Source organism: Gobius niger (assembly GCF_951799975.1).
Source record: "Gobius niger genome assembly, chromosome: 6".
In the NCBI taxonomy this organism is placed as follows: Eukaryota; Metazoa; Chordata; class Actinopteri; order Gobiiformes; family Gobiidae; genus Gobius; species Gobius niger.
The window spans coordinates 28,111,934-28,129,833 of NC_136857.1; the positions used below are offsets into that span (position 1 = coordinate 28,111,934).

The 17,900-nt window shown below is 40.8% G+C and overlaps 1 protein-coding gene across 1 annotated transcript in view; it reads left to right on the top strand.

Annotated features, from left to right (window-relative positions):
• Window positions 1-17,900, top strand: part of LOC306964180 (nucleolar protein 4-like) — a 251,440-nt gene that overhangs the window by 52,856 nt on the left and 180,684 nt on the right. Inside the window, exons 2-3 of the mRNA XM_079558126.1 lie at window positions 1,490-1,642; window positions 5,728-5,839. Of these exons, the coding sequence (XP_079414252.1) occupies window positions 1,490-1,642; window positions 5,728-5,839 (265 nt within the window). The remainder of the gene's footprint in view (window positions 1-1,489; window positions 1,643-5,727; window positions 5,840-17,900) is intronic.

Below are 17,900 nucleotides of genomic sequence, written 5' to 3' on the forward strand. Positions count from 1 at the left end.
ACGCTGCGATTATAGAGGAAATGCTGGACCGTAGCGGCAGACAATTAAAAGACATTGGCCTAAAGAACAAAAAAATGAATATCCAAATGTTAGGCGAGACTTTTCTTTACACTCTCCACGGAAGTAGCTCTTCAAGTCTTATTTTCAAGATTTTTTCAGCAATACTTTTTCATATCTTTTTCCTGGCTGATTTATTGAGCTTTGAATTGCTTAAACACAAGGCAAATTTCACAAGGCGAATTTTTACAGATTTCTTTTCCGCTGATAAATATCTCATTCGAAAACTGAACAAGTTCCAAAATCCCCTCTGATGAAGTCAAATGCTCATCTCGATCTCGACTGCACATGGAGCGTGAACACTGAAGTATATTGAGTCATAACAGTGAACCATAAGACTTACAGGCTTTGGTTTAAAGACGTTTCATGCACATATTTTCTGGGTCAATATCTTAAAACACAGAGGGAAGAGACAGAGGCTCAGGGCAGCTGCTCTGTGTGCAACAGCGGACCATACCAGACCATACCAGACCATAGCGGACCGTAGCGGACAGGCGAACGAGACAGCACATGGGTAAAGAGTCAGAAATGTGTTCATCTCCAACTATGAACACGGACTGGTCACTCTTGACAGCATCTCACTTCTGTCTTTTTTTTAATTACAATTCAGTCCTCCTTGTAACAGGAAATCCGCAGCGACTAGAAACTAAATCATCAACTTTCCAGTGATTGTTGACATTTTGCGCTACCGTGCCACCCATGATGCACCGTGTGGCCCGAGACGTGCGATTCACTTATAAAGTCTTTGTAACTAATGTATTAACAAAATAGAACCCTACATTTAAACCTGTGTCTATCCATTATTTGCACTTTGTCCACATAAAATGACAAAACACATGTAATACAGTTTTTTCCCCTCATATTGATATCAGTAATCTACAGCAAAAGTTTTAAATTGATATCTCTAAATGTAATAGTTTTTCCCTTTTCACCTGCTCAAAAAACTTTTTTTTTTTTAAGGATTGATCAGGATTGATACTTTACTGGGACTGTGCTTTGAAAAATCGATATTTAGGTATCAATCTGTCTGCACACCAGAGATAGTACTTTTCACTTATTATAGTCCCAAGCCTAAATAAAGGTGGGAGAAGAGTTTTTTAATCTTTGTTAAATAGGGCTGGTTACCGTTAAATGATACCAGTAAGGTATCAAAAAAAAAAGTTTAGGTACTACTGTTATTGAAAAAAAAGAAACAAATCTTTAGCGAATACTTGTTGAAGCCTGTTTGGTCCGCGGACAGCATTAAACTGGAGTGATTTGGTTGTTTCAGCTCAAATAAATTATACAAATTTAAAATGAATTGTATTTTTTTTATTTTTCTGTTTCATTGTTCTAGAAGATGCCAAATATTTGACTATAGTTGTCGAAAAACCTATTGTTCAGGTATTGGTATGGAATTAAAGCCCTCTCTGTTTCCTGCCTGTCCCGCCAGTGTGTCGATGGAGTTTCCGGGGGAGACCTGTCTCTGAAGCGAGTCGCCGTGGTGGAGGACTTCTTCGACATCATCTACGCCATGCACGTGGAGATCAGTCCCGACCCCTGCAAAGCTCCCAAACACGCCGGGCAGAAGAAGACCTACAAGGCTGTGAGTGCCACACTTTGTAACTGCGCTTTTATCTGACAAATACTGCGGCTCAGACTGTCTTCTGCATAATGATCAGGGTGGTCAGTACATGCTCTTTTCCCCTGAAACACAAGCACTATGTCACCTGTTATAAACTGTGCTGTCTAATAGTTCTTCCCCCTTTGAAGGCTGTCTCCTTTGCTCGGACTTGTGTCTGGGTGGCAGAGTTGTTAGCTTGTTAGTATCTCTCACGCTCAGCTCCAGCAGTGCCACCTCTCACCTGGTGTCAGCGCCAGGCTGTGATCGGCTGCTATGATCCCAATAAAGTGGTGTCGCTCTCCTTTGCAACCATCCGAGCCGTGACATCAAAGCGGCCACGGTCTGATGCACAGATTTTCTAGGGATTTTAACCATTGTACAAAGTAGGGCTGAACGATTAATCGCATTTGCAATTTCACCGCGATATTACACAACATGTTTTCGAAATCGCAGAGGCACACGATTTCGCCCATGCAGCTGATGGCCGCGGCCCATAGAAGTGAGTGTAGCAGCGAGAGACGCCCCCGACGTCCGCTCCGCGCTCCACCGCGTGCTTTTGTTTACTTCTCCGTCTACTTAAAGGGACTGTACAGAGTTTAAAAATGTTAAAATTATGTATTTTCCTCCCCCTACACGTTCCAGCCATGTCCTAATGTGTAGAATGAGCTCAGACCTATTTGCCACAACTGCCTCTAAAATCCTGCACTGTCACTCAAAAAGGTGTTAATTCGGGTCCGAAGTGCCGTCAAGCACGAGCTTAATATAGAAGCTGCAGCTACGCATAAGGCCTGAGATGGCAGTAGTGAGCACAAAATCACAAACTTGCATCTAGCCCCTTTAAGGTGCGCGGTAGATCGTGGATGTTCTGTGAAAATATCAGAGTGTATAATGCAGCCACCACTAAGGACTATTGCTTTTCCTCCGTTAGCATTGCGTTAGCTGCAGCGCTACACGCTCTGATGCCCTGATCACAGAAACTTTCCTCCGGATTCACACGTCTCTGCCTCCACAGAGATGAAGCTGAGCCTGTGCTGCTTGTTGAGAGTCCTTTTAGAGGCTTATGTTTGGGAATGTTTTGGATAAAGATAAGAACTTATCTCACAACCACTGACTAATACACAAGAGCAAATAGCAAGAAATTATTTAGGCTATTTACAAAAAAAAAAATTTAATCTAAGCTTATTGGAAATGATGTAGGCTAAATGACTATGTGGACTATTTTGAATTATATTCCATTTGATTATAAAGGACTTAAGAGTAAGTAATACTTTATTAAATCAGTTGCAATTGTATCGCAGCAAAATCACAATAAAATTGAAAATCGCAATATTTTTTGTGTGACTGACGCATCAACTCGTCTAAGCTCAGACAACAACATATCTCAGTATGGAAAAACGGTGGCCTGATCCTTTAAAGGTGCCATTATGGAACATTTTATGTGGAAAAGCCATGCTAGCGACCCATACAGCTGCTCGGTCGCTCAAAGGTCAGATACGCACTAATAATTGTATTTGTACATAAATAATTCCATAATGGACCTTAAAAAAAGCATGAATGTAATCCGAAACCAAAAAAACAACTATATGAGGTCCAAGACTGAGATGTGACCAGAAATATACATCCGGGGGGTCAATTGTGAACACACTAAGCAGGATTGGAAAGGTCTGAATATATAAGTCTGAATATATGCATAATTTAGGTTATTTTAATTTCTCTGCAAACTATACTACTGTGCATACTATCATTATATCCTCCGAAAACAACAAAATATCCTTTGTCCTCTGGGTTTTATTATTTGTTCTGAATAAAGCAAAACACAACTCCAGGTGGGTTTTACACAAGGCTTTAGCAGAATGGGTACTTTAAACTGATCCATGTTTATAATTGTGTCTCTTTTTCTAAAGTAATCCAGGCTGGGAGCTTGTTTCATGCCGCTCTAACTTGCTCTCTATCTCTGTTGTTAACACTGCCCTCTTCTGGTTAACTAGTAGAAGTGCACCTCAACCCGATTGATTAAACAAACTAAAACTTCAAATGTTTAATTTCCTCAATGACCAAATTATTAAACAACGTATATATTAGAGCTTATTTGAATATTGCTGTCTTTGCACAATTATTAGGTAGGACAATTTACCTTTATTTAGTTCTACCCTTAACGCAATTTTCAAGACACTTTTTCTCACATCATGCAGTCCTAACTGAAACAATAAGCCCGACATTGTTTCTTTTTTTTCTTCTTCTTCTTCTTTTTGTTCAAGATTCCCAGTCTGAAGAAATGTAAGAAACCTTGACCTAAATGACCACAGATTGTGTGATTTCGTGCAGCCATTCCAAAATACGCAGGTGATTTATATGTGTCCTTCACATTATATATATATATATATATATATATATATATATATATATATATATATATATATATATATATATATATATATATAAAAAACAATATTCACAGCTTCACAGGTTTTTAGAGCCACCTTTGATGGTGTTGGTGTTTAATATAATCACCACATTGACCACTATTGATTGTGATTAATCAAATTTTCAAAAAGTGTGACTAATATGATGGGGGGAAAAAGATTGACAGCACTGATTATTACTTGGTTTATATCTTCTAACATTTATTTTATATTTGCTTTATTATTGACTGTTGTGTTTTCTATTTATTTGTATACAAGCATGCAGGAAAGGAATAAACTGTAAATAACACAATTAACAAAACAAACAAACCCCAAGTCATTTGTACAGATTTTCCTCATGGAGCGTTCTCTCATTTACATACCAGATTTGGGGCTCGACTACAGTCATTCACACAATTTCATTTGGTAAATTAAGCAATAAATATAAGCACTTTTTCAGCTTGCACTTGCTGTTTAGCCCCTGCCTTGATAAATGACCCTCCATGTGTGTTCTTCAGGGCGTATTCACTGTGCCATTCCCACTACTGCCTGCAGAGGGAGCGCCAGGCAGAAGTTCTTACAGTATCACAGTCTTATCTTTACAAAGAGTAGAGTTCGACCGATAAATCAGGCAGATATTTGGGTATTTTACAATATTGATAAAAGGTGTGGAAAGTCAGAGCTTTAAATTAGCTTCCAACACTTCCTAGGCCTCAGGGAAACTGAGAAACCCCTCGATGAAAATCACACGCTAGTTCGTCTCAGATCACATTCTATACATTTACAGACTTTTGCTTATAATTACGGAACCATAAGAGATAGAGACCATTATTTGTTTTTTGAATATGCAGATTCTTGTCTTTCAAACGAGCCCCCTCTGAAGCACCTACTCAACATGAATGTCCTGAATAAATCAGAGCTATGCCCCAACACAGCGCCTCCTGCTGTCACAGTTCAACTCTGACACATGTTTAAGTTTAGAAGCGTCATAACAGATTATAGTAAACAACATTTGGAAAAAACGTCTGTGCACATCGGCATCGGTCAGTAAAACCCCACAAAAATCGGCCTGAGAGAAACCTATATCGATCGACCTCTAACAAAGACATTATTTCAAATTATAAAATGTAAAAAAAATATCAATGCTGAGATACCCATTAGGATTAGACAATAGTTAGAGGACATGTCGTGGCATTTTATAAACATAAATAATGTTTCCATCTCCACACTTGTAACATGTATTTATAAAAAGCCTGTTTAAATTATAGGACACATGCCAACACATTTAGACATTTACACACGAGAGTCAACACACGTCTAGAGACAAACATGCAGCCTGGCAACACCCACCCGCCCACTCTCTCCTTCTTTTGTGCCTTTGTGTCTCAACAGAGGTTTGTTTACGCACATTTAGATCATATTTAGATCACATTTTCTTAGTAATTATTGTTTAGCATTTCTCAATACTGTATATAGTGAAGATCAATACATTAATAGAAATGTTTTTACTGCAGCACAGTCCTACTTCACAATGACAATAAAGCCTTGCCACTAAATCTAATTAGTGTAGAATAATGGGTGGTCATGAAATGTATTTTGCTTTTCTGAATTGGAAAATGGGGTTAAAGGCACCGTCGTAAAGCATTTTGTGTGGTGGTGTTGCAGATAGCGGAGACCTACGCGTTCCTGCCGCGGGAGGCAGTGACCCGCTTCCTCATGAGCTGCGCGGAGTGTCAGAAGAGACTGCACGTCAGCACCCAAGGACAGGACTTTAAAGGTACGACAGTTGCACTTTCAGCCGCCCAAACGTTAAAGTGTCATCTCTCATAATGTGCGTCTGGAATGGCTCCCATCTAACTTGTTTGCGAAGTGGACGGACTTCTGCAGATCAAAGAAAGATCTTGATCAAATCACAGCAGCGACTTTAAAGAGGGGGTACTATGCTTTTTTCAATCACATAGCACCAGTCTATATCACACTACAATGATGACCAAACCTTCTGTTGGTCTGTAAATGCAGTAAATTAGAATAACTGCCTTGTATAAAATGTCTCTCTCAAAATGGCTGTAGTGAATGTCTTGAAATAGGCCTCTGTCTCTTTAAGAACCTCTGCCCCTTTCCGACACGCCCCCTCCACACACTGTCTGTGGCATCAGTGGGGAGGGGGTTCTGCTGAGGAGCAGTGGTTGGTTACTCGGCTGGTGACGAAAGCTCGGAGGCGTCTCCAGTTTTTACAGATTACTCAAAAATACGTGAATGTACCAAGGCAACACTTCAGGCATGTTTTTAATGAGGGAATGACATAATAACATGATGTAAAAGTCGATTTTGCATAATACCCCCCTTTAAATGCAGGCCATTACAGTGATCTAAGCTGCTGGATGTTAGCGAGTTTCCCTGAGTGTTTTGAGAGGCCGCGTGTGAATGAATGTGACCAATGAGGGTCAGCCAAGAGTTAGCAAAGCCTCAGCGCGTGCCTAACGTAGACCTCATGCTGCTCTGTGATCACTGATAGGCTCCCGGGCTAATCTACTGTGTATGTGCGGGAGGCGGGACCACACACAGGACGCCATCTGTCAATCAAATGTTAATGTGCGTGACTCGAGGCGAACAAAAACTAGTCCTTCTTCTGTTCTGTGTGGCAAAAATCAACATCAGATGAATTAAACTACAATGATGTTACATGTTAATGACATTAGGCCTTTTGTTACAATATGATAACTTTAATGATTCCAAATACAATTTCTTCTTTTTATCCAAAATGAGAGGTGGAGCTTAGCCTACGTAGCCCATGGATACAGGCCGTCCCTCTTTTACAGTTTTGTCTGAGTGCAACCAGAGAAAGTTGGTTTTGCATAAACCACAAGCTGATCTGTTGATGCAGTGACGGAGTGAATCAAGCAAAGCGGTAACATCTCCATGGAAACGACCTGGTGATGTCCCGCTACCCAGGAAGCTCACTCTAAAGACCCGTTTTTATGGGTTAAATGTTACTCAGAACACTGTGGCTTTATAGATTAATAGAAGAGTAGAGAACTCCCCTGATAGCTATGGAAACTCCACTTTAATCCTGTTTATTATTATTTTTTAAGTCTTTCTGTTACTACTGTTTTAGTTTCAGTGAACAACGGCTCTGTGATTGCATGATTTTGAGAAATGGGTAAAGCCAAACTGGAGAAAATGTGCTCAGTTCAGGTGGGGGTTAAGAGGTTAAAATGTGCAGCAGAATACCTTGTGTTTTTGGGAGGCCTTTCTGCATACAAAAGTGCTTCTTGTTTACCACTTATCAATTGTGTTACATGGACACATTTAAGCTGAAGTTCCTTCTTAGTATCTTAAAATATGCAAGCTATTTGGAGCGGAAGATTTGACAGTTATTTAGGGTTGCTGAAATTTCCATCCAATCCATCTATTGACTTTTATGAAACTCAATTAACTCAGCCCGTGGCCCCGTAATGACATTTTTTATCTTCTCCTAATCTAAATCAGTCTTTCTATAAAAATTACCATTTGAACTGGCTGTTACTGACTTTAATTAACGCCGCCCTCCAACATTTTGACTGCCCTGTCTGCATTTGGAAGATGGCACAGAGAGTAGATGCTTTGTAAACTCTATTTAGTTAGTGAAATTTAAAGGATTTTGTGCTGAAACTTAGAAATAGACAAAGGAGGGAAGTGGCACGAGGATATTGAGAGGCTGAAGAGGCTGATTGTTCTGCTGCTGTAGTTGAAATGTAGCGGAGGAGTGTTGTGGACTGTTTCCAATGTAGCAGGAGAATGAGGGAAGAGAGTGCATTTGTATAGATTGAGACCAATTAGTGGCACTTTTGTGTTTTTGTGGATGAATTTCACTGCATATTTTCTACTAATTCATTGGCTCCTCCCACCACCACCAACCATGCACTAACACTACAGCCACACAGTAAAAATGTTGGCTACTTTGTCATGGTAAAAATCATGAAGAGAAAGTTTAATTATTCCTATACAGTAAATCGATGGACTGAGGGGGCGTGGCCAGTGGTAGCTCTTTCATGCCTTTAATTTGCCTGTTTTTTTTTGGGGCGAAAATAAAAAACACTGAATGGTAAGACAAACGCATGGCCTCTGTTCATTATTGACTTCAAGAGGTTAGATAGTTTCAATGGAAAGTCCATTACAGCAAGAAACGCCCAAAGCTAGTCTCCACTTCTTTGGGGTTTCAGGAAGAAGGAAGCTATAATTAGTCCATTGATTTACAGTCAGTGATCTTTATAACAACTTCTTTTATACTTATTTCATCAATAGTGTATTCAGAAATATTGTAATTTTACTTAACTCATGATTTTGAACATACTTTTTACTTTTTAGTTTAGTTTATTTTCTTGTAAAATAATATAATAATATAAACCTGAAGTAGGAGTCCCGCATGGCTTCCTACTTTTTTTTTTTTTTTTTACCCATGAGTTAAACAGTTTAAAATATGAAGTACAACTCTTTTTTAATAAATATTTTGGTTACTCTCCTGTCCTCAGATCCAAAAGAATCAGAAAGGTTGACAAACGCTCTTGCCATATTTGAACTGTTTGATTAGGACATGGGCTAAAACGTAACTAATATAATGTTTTTTTGCTGTGAAAATTATTTGGAAAAATGTGTCTTTAACTTTGCTCGGGGCGGGTCATCACCAGCCCGTCTCTATGGTGACGTTGCAGCTTTGCTGACCACAGATAGTTAAGATTGTTTAGTGTGACGTCACGACTTCCGCTTCCGTCCTAGCAGACGGGAAAATATGCGAGAAAAAAACATAAAAAACAATAATCAATATTTCTGAAACTCAATAGAGAGTTACTGAACCTACTTATTTCTCAGACACATTAGCCAAAAATGCCGCACCTACTGCAGTAATATTTACTGAAGTCACTACTTCCGGGGTTAGCGTATCTGCTGTGCCGTTAGCATTTTTCTCTGCTAACCCGGAAGTACCGATTTTGGTAAATATGACTTTTATAGCAGTAGGTGCAGCATTTTTGGCTAATGGGCCTGATAAAGAAGTATGTTCAGTACCTCTCTTTTAAGTTTCAGAAATATTGAATATTGAAATAGAGCTGTGTCACCACTTAACAAACGTAAAGCCACTATGTTTATAAGTTACCTTAGCTCCAGTACAAAATGCTTTATTTGAATTAAATGGAGCGTTGTTGTCGTCTTAGCTCTTGTGGTGTTGCAACAAATAACCAGCAATTTTCCGCAGTGTGGCGTTAACACTATTCATTTGGCTCGTTTTAATGGCGCTGTTTGCTCCGAGGTCCGGCTGAGCTCGTCGTTTTGAATCCGTCCATCCCAAGCCTTCAGTATTCACAGTGTTTCCTCCTTTATGCCATGTTCAAAGCCCTTCTCCCCGCAGTATCCGTGCTCCTCTCTGCGCTCCCTCCGCGAACGCTTCTGTTTGGCTGCCGAGTCTTTCAATTAAACGCCTACTGCCTGTTTTCATCGCCCCCCTCACCTCATGGACAAAATGCCAACACAACAAGGCGACCCCCTGGTTTCAACTAAAGAAAATACCAAGCTAAAAATCACAGGCAAGGGGGCAGTAGGGTCAGAGAATGCCGAATTAAACTGTGTTTAGCATTGTATCTTTTACAACATGAATAGGCAATAAGTTCACACAAGCTAGCAGCCAGATGCGGTTCAAAAGCTTCATGGAGTCTATAATTTCATGCGGGATAATCACATAGAGGCTGTGGAAGGCTATAAAGAAGAGCAGGGAGACAAATTGTGGTTCACCCAGTTGAACGTCAGTGAAATATTGGTTGCTTTAAGTATTAATATTGTGATAAGAGATCAATCTGATGGTACTGCGGACTTTGAAAGGAAAACAAGAGTGAGTTTCTTCACTGGAGGAAAGGTCGTTTGTAGATTTGCTTTTTGTAGATCAGAAAGTGAAATACTGGCAAGACATGAACACACAACTAAATAATGCACCAGACTTATAGCACATTTTCAGATGCTTAAGTTGCTTTGCATTTTTCATTCACTCCCTATACTTTAAAAAGTACTGGGTGAGATGTGGGAACTTCCTTTTTTGAGAATTAAACTGTCCAAGATTCTAACCCTAACGGACGGATGGAGCGGGAAATCGTCCTTAACACCTGTGGTTTCTTTATCATTAGAATCTTGTAAGATAATATCCAATATCCAATGCTAACTGACACATTTAAACAAATGGACGCCGTTTGGCTAGGCTAAGCCATAGAAATGAATGGGCGATAAGCTAACATTAGCATCACTTGCTCTTTCTAAAATTTCTATTAAAAACACCTGCTGCTTTCAATCTGGTACAGCATCAGTAATCAGATCCTACACTTCCACAATGGATGCATTTAGTTTTAGAATTATTCAGGTTTTAAAGGGACTATACGAAGTATAAAAAAAGTATGTATTTTCCTCCCCCTTCATGTTCCAGCATTGTTCTAATGTATAGAATGAGCTCAGACCTGTTCACCACAACTGCCTCTAAAATCCTGCACTGTCACTCAAAAAGTTGTTACTTCGGGTCCGAATTGCCGTCATGCACAACCTTTATATAGAAGGTGCAGTTACACGTATGACCTGAGGTGGCAGTCGTGAGTATAAAATGACCAACTTGCATCTAGTCCAGGGGTGGGCAATTAATTTTCATAAGGGGCCACATGAGAAGCCTGAATTGAGTCGGAGGGCCGCACCAACAACTCAAACTTATATCGGGATATGAGTATAATATATGGGGAGTGTATCGCCGGGGTCCATAAACAAAAGCTCCAAAATAAAAAAGTGTTTTGATTGGGAAAATGCTTTGAGTACTTTTTTTCAATCTATTATAGAAAACAACAAAACAATCTCAATGGCCGCCGCCTGGGCGCCGCCATGTTTATTTCCCATACCGACTTTGAAGCTAAGCAGGGAAGTGCTTGGTTAGAACTGGGATGGGAGACCGTTCCTTGGAAGCTAAGCAGGGAAGGGCCTGGTTAGGACTGGGATGGGAGACCGACATCCGCGGCCGGCCCCCACGTGACGGTCCCACCGGCCGCGGGCATTGGCCACGGGTCCATATGGACCGCGGTGCTGCTGTCCGAGGACAACCCGCTGTCACACAAACGCGAGTGCACGAGATCTGACTGCCGTGCGTGTGCGCACATCCAAACAGGGCGATGTGTGTGTGTGCGCGTGTGTGTGTGTATGTGTTTGCGTGCGCATCCAAACAGGGCGATGTGTGTGTGTGCGCGTGTGTGTATGTATGTGTTTGCGTGCGCATCCAAACAGGGCGATGTGTGTGCGTGTGTATGTGTGTGCGTGCGTGCCCAAAACCTCCTCAAACACGATCCTCTAATCAAACGCGCTGCTCCGACTGATTTATCCTCCGTGTGAGTAAAAGCGAAAATGAAACCACCACTTAACGAGAGCATGGCCTGCACTGCGTAGTTTTTTTTCTTTTTTTTTTTTAACTTTGCTGCTGTACCATTTGTTTTCTATTTTGCTTTCACGTATTGTGAGCCCAGAGGTACATTTGATTCTAAAGCAGCTTTGAAAGCATTGCCAATTTTATTGTAAGGTTATAAATACTTTCAGTTCAAAACCAACTTATTACTTTTTTTTATTGTACAGTACCGTGATGCACCAAACCACGGGTCCTGCACCGTGAACCAAACCGTTAGAGCTGAACTCTAATATTTATCCATAATTATTCCACTGTCTCTTGAATCCTGTTCCCCGAGTTTAGCGAAAATATTGTCGTTGTAGTTTATAAGAAAGGAGCACGGGTGCATCAAACTCTCCAATTGCAGTTTGTTTGAAATTATTTTTAGCCTTCATTCTTTTACACATTTGTAGTGGCCATAGTTTTTGGAATGGGTTGGGAACCACTGGTCTACGCTGAACTGTGTGACGGGTTGGACATTTCTTTGTAATCACTCATAATCTCAGAATATCAAATGTGGAGACTAGCGAGGCCCGGCCGAAGGCCGGGTCTCAGCTAGTAAATGAATAAAGAGCCCGATAGGACTGTAGCCTCATAAAAACGGCTTACACTTATTGCACTTTACAAGCCTGTGTCACAAGTCTCTGCTACATTGTAGTCATTATTCATTCACTCCACACTCCGTGGTAGTAAGCTACTATTGTTGCCACAGCTGCCCAGGGGCAGACTGTCCATTTCCCACTTGCAAGTCACACAATGTGTTGTTTATATCCTGGTTTGTTTTTATGTGTCCCTCTGCTGGACACCTGTGGAATTCTTTCCTTTTATTCTTATTTGACTGATAATATTCCTCGTGTTTTTACTATTGATATGTTCTGCCTGTTTCTGCTCTGTTTGTTTTTGTGTGTAAATTGTAGCACTTTGAGATGTGTTCTTCATATGTAAAGTGCAATACAAATAAAATGTATTATTATTATTATTATTTAATCTGCCCCCTAGTGGCTGGAGTGAGCATTCTGGTAACTAAAAAAAATAATAATCATGACTCTGCACAGGAATGGGCTAGAGCAGGGGTGGCCAACCAGTCAGAGACCAAGAGCCGAAATTTTCAACCTTGATCCTGTGAAGAGCCACAAAGGCACCGACCATTAGCGAGATTCCGGGGCGGTAGTTTATTGTGATTAAATAGAATGTGACCGTTTTATTTAATCACAGTAAACTATAACTTTATGCCTTTTTCTTTCTTTTTTTAATAATTGTGTTAGATTGAATGGTGTTACTCCTCAACAAGATTGAAATACATGTATATTAAATGACATTTTGTGCTTTCAGCTCTGACTGAGACAGAATTAGATTATTGATTGACTGCGGAATTCTTCCGCAGTCAATTATTGGTTTTCATGTTCTTTATTATTATTCCTCTTCCATCTTTTTCCCGATTTTCTAGAGCTTTCAGCACCTTCATGTTTTGTGCAATTTATGCAAGTTATGCATCAAAACGTTCCGCATGTTGAGGAGAAGGGTGCTATTACTTTTGGGACTTCTGCAACTTACGTTTTTTCCGCAATCGGCCAAAATGTCGGAGATTTTTCCCATTGACTTATAATGGGGCTGCCGCAAATCCATGCTTTTCTGCACTTTTTTCTGCATTTTATGCAATTTCTGCACTTTGTGCATGTTCAGCTTCTGCAACTTGTGGGTTTTGAGAAAAAATTGGCCTTCTGCAGTTTTCCAGTTTTTTTATACGAGAGTTTGAAATTTTTGCATTGGTGTGTATGGGGGAATCCAGCCAATCGGGAGACTCCAGGCCTTTCAGCCATTTGTGCAGCTTCTGCCAATCAAGCACTGAGGCCATTTCAACAGTTTGACCAGTTTATGGAATATAAAAGTTTATGCAATATTAATAATTTATGCAAATTAACCACTTTATGGGATTTAACCAGTTTATGCATTTTAAAGCGTTTATGCAACTTAAGAGTTTATGCCATTTAGGATTTATGAATTTTAAAGAGTTTATGCAATTTACATAATTTATGCAAATTAACCCATTAATGCATTTTACCAGTTTATGCAGTTTATACAGTTTATGCAACATGACATTTTATGCATTTACCAGTTTATGCAAATTAGATTATGCAAATTAAGCAATGTATGGAATTTGAACAGTTTATGCAATTTCTGCATTCGCTTCCCGCAATTCCGCAGTCAATCGCAATGGCGCAGCCATTGCATTTCTAGTTATTATTATTATTATTATTTTTTTTTATGCTGGGGTGTGTTTGTATGTGGGGCCCTGCCCACTGAGCCCCCTTCTCTGATTCGCCCCTGGCCTGTGCGCTCAGTGCCTGCAGCTTCGTCCTGACTGGACTGTGCAGAGAACGCACTCGAGGCTGCATAAAGTTCATGAACTTTAACCAGGAGCCTCTGGAGGACGACTGAGAGTCTGTTTTAAGTTGCATCTGTTACAGTTTCAGTCACATGTGAAAGAAAAGTCATGACTTTGCGTATTTCCGCGTTACGATGTCGCGCTTCGCATCATATGCTTCAAAAGAGCTCCGCTTTTTTCCATTTCCTAATTTTGATCTTTTTCTGTGAATATGTGGCCAAATTACATCAAATAAAGAGTAGCTGATCAGAAATCTGAAAAGCACAGAAGCTAATCCTAGTGCCACGATCTGCCTGCCTGTTGTTTAACCTACATCCCGCTTTGAGTGAAGCTGCTGCACCTTTTACACGCCGCCTCGAAAAGGAGAGAGATACAGACACTCATTCATGTACACTGCGTTCCAAATTATTATGCAAATTGTATTTCTGTGTCAAAAAGGTAAAAAAAAATTAAAAAATAATGAAACTCGTGGATGGTATCGTGTCTTGGGGCTCTATGAACCACTGACATTAATCTCAGAGACCTGGGATGATTAGTTGTCAGGTTAAGCCCAGTTAAGGGAAAAACTACTGAAAAAGGGTGTTCCACTTTATTATGCAGATCATCATTTTCAAGCAATATGGTTAAGAAAAAGGGTCTTTCTGCTGATGAAAAGCTTGAAATAGTTGAATGCCTTGGTCTAGGTATGAAAACCTTCGATATTTCATGAAAGATTAAGTGTAATCATCGTACTGTTAAGAGATTTGTGGATGATTCAGAGCACACTCCAATTTGTGCCGATAAAGGCACAATATGGACGGTTTCTGCCAGACAAACACATCAGATTAGGAGAACAGATGCCACAAAGCAGCATACAGGTATTTGAAGCTGCTGGTGCCTCTGGAGTCTCCCGAACATCAAGGTGTCGGACCCTCCAGAGGCTGCAGTTGTGCATAAACCTTCTATCCTGGCCTCCCCTAAACGGTTAATTGAATGCTGATGAACAGAAACGGCTGCAACGGGCTCAGAAATACATGAGGACTCATTTTCAAACAGTCTTGTTCACTGATGAGGCCGTGTGACCCTGGATGATCAATTCAATGGAGTAGTGAATGGTTGGTGAATGACCACAATGTCCCAACAAGGCTGTGACATCAGTAAAGAGGTGGCGGAGTCATGTTTTTGGCCAGAATCATGGTGAGAGAGCTGGTCGGCCCCTTTAGGCCCTTTTAGGATCCCTGAAGGTGTGAAAATGACCTTTGAAAAATATGTGGAGTTTCTGACTGACCACTGTCTTCTATGCTACAAAATGAAGAGCCGTGCTTTTCCCTAACAAGATCCTCTTCATGCATGACAACGCACCATGTCCTGCTGTAAAGAAAACCTCTGCATCACTGGCTGCTATGGACATAAAAGAAGAAAAACTCATGATGTGGACCCCCTCCTTTCCTGACCTCAACCCTATTGAGAACCTTTGGAGCCTCAACAAAAAAAACTTCTATGAGGGTGGGAGGCAGTTTTCATCCAAACGGCAGCTCTGGCAGGCTTTTCTAACATCCTGCAAAGAAATCCAAGCAGAAACTCTACAAAAACTTGCAATTTTAATGGATTTAAGACTTTTAAAGCTGCTATCACACAAGGGCTCCTTTGGTAAAATATAACTTGACCTGTTAATATTTTTTTGATTGAAATAGCTTTTGATTTCAGTAAATATGACCTCCTAATGCAACAAATACAACACATGACCATTTTCAGTTAATTACAAGCTTTAAAATGTATTGAAACGATGAGTTGCATAATAATTTGGAACAGTGGATTTTGAGGTTTTTACTATATTTATTTTTGAAAAAAATACCGTTATCACTAGGAAATTTTTTCCACCACATTTAATTAATCCTCTACCAGGTAAAGACTTGAAAATTATGCTGACTCTCATTTGAGTTGACAATTTAGAAAATCTTAGAAAAACGTCATTTGCATAATAATTTGGAACGCAGTGTAGAGATGGAAACAGGGTCTGTAGGACTATGGTTGGATTTTTGGTCAAAGACTGTTACAGTTTATGGGAAATTTTTACCAATTATTTTGCAAAGAGCCGCATTGTATTAAACATCTCCAATCATGCCAAGAGCCGCACTCTGATTGGCCAAGAGCCGCATGCGGCTCGAGAGCCGCGGGTTGGCCACCCCTGGGCTAGAGACTGACTTTTTGACATGCTTATGTATTTATGCTCACCAGGTTGTGGGCTGGATTGAATCATCCGGCCCGCGGGCCGTATTTTGCCCTTTAAGTGTGCATATTTAGCTCTCGTTTGACCTGAGCACAGCCAGTTTCCTTCCTGGTTTCGATTCCTGCTCAAATGAGTGTAGCTTCGATACCACTTTTAGTATCGATTTAATATTGACTAAACAACCCGGCTATAGGACAAATACATTGAGCAGGCTAGCGGACTTTGACAAGTTTCCCAGACTAGCCGGCTTACTAACTGTCTGCATACATTAAGGTCGAAACAGAGCTTCTCCTTTTTATATCTATGAGTCATAGGTTGTCTATTCCAAAAAGGTTTCCCCAGATGTGCAGAGGCTCATACATTGATGCACTGACTTTGCCGCTGCGTTCACCAGACACCGCAACAACAAAGCTCCTGATCTTCATGATAAAGCCATGTAGAAAATACACTCTGGGATGTTTTTGGTTTTTTCCAGTATTTAAAGTGCTGTGAGATTTCAGGGAATAAGCTGGAAATAAACCCATCAGTCAATGTTTCTTTTGGAAGCAATCTGCATTCATTTATACTGACGTCCAGTTGGGCAACACAATATAATGTGTCTTTTCGTTGTTTGATCAATTGGACATTTTGCCTCTGAGAGATTAGGTGAAATGTTCTCTACTTCAACAAACCAGCTCAGTTGATGACTTGGAAAACCATACTACGATAGGAGACTTGTGAACTTGCAAGGTTAGGTGAGGTAACAATAAAGACATCCAATGTGAAAACATGGCCAATCCCTTCAACTTGTTTCCTGAAGCGTCCCATCCCATTAAAAGGCACCCTCTTGAAGCCCTCATCCGATCTCGCATCCGGTCGTCCCATTGCATGCGCCTGTCTCTCATTATGAACCAGGATTCATTGGAGTGTCCTGGCGTTCTCTTCATTTAGCCTAATTAATGTCTCTCATCCAAGAAAATGGCCCAGGAAACCAGCTCCTTCTGCACCGAGGCCTGGTGTGTCGGGATGAGACGATGGTCACAGCGGGGGGAAAATACTCAACTGTGTGACTTTCTTGTGATTAATTTGACAACCAGACTGTCAGAATGCTCTTAGGATTGGGAAGCTACGCTGCTTTTAGTCACTACTTGATAGTGCTGATGAACTCAACACATCACCCATGATTGTGGCATCTATTATAGAAAACGCTATCTCAATGGCCGCCGCCTGGGCGCCGCCATGTTTATTTCCCATACCGACTTTGAAGCTAAGCAGGGAAGTGCCTGGTTAGAACTGGGATGGGAGACCGTTCCTCGCATGCTAAGCAGGGAAGGGCCTGGTTAGGACTGGGATGGGAGACCGTTTGGGAACACCAGGAAGCCTGGCGACAGTACTGAGTGTGTGTGTGGTTGGTGGTGCTGCTGTCCGAGGACAACCCGCTGTCACAAAAACGCGAGTGCACGAGATCTGACTGCCGTGCGTGTGCGTGCATCCAAACAGGGCGATGTGTGTGTGCGCGTGTGTGTGTGTTCGTGCGCGTGTGTATGTATGTGTGCGCGCATCCAAACAGGGCGACATGTGTGCGTGTGTGTATGTGTGCACGTGTGCGTGCCCAAAACCTGCTCAAACATGAGCCTCTAATCAAACGCGCTGCTCCCACTGATTTATCCTCCGTGTGAGTCAAAGCGAAAATGAAACTACAACTTCATGAGCGCATGGCCTGCACTGCGTAGGTTTTTTTCTTTCTTTTTTTTCTTTGCTGCTGAACCATTTGTTTTCTATTTTGCTTTCACGTATTGTGAGCCCAGAGGTACATTTTATTCTAAAGCAGC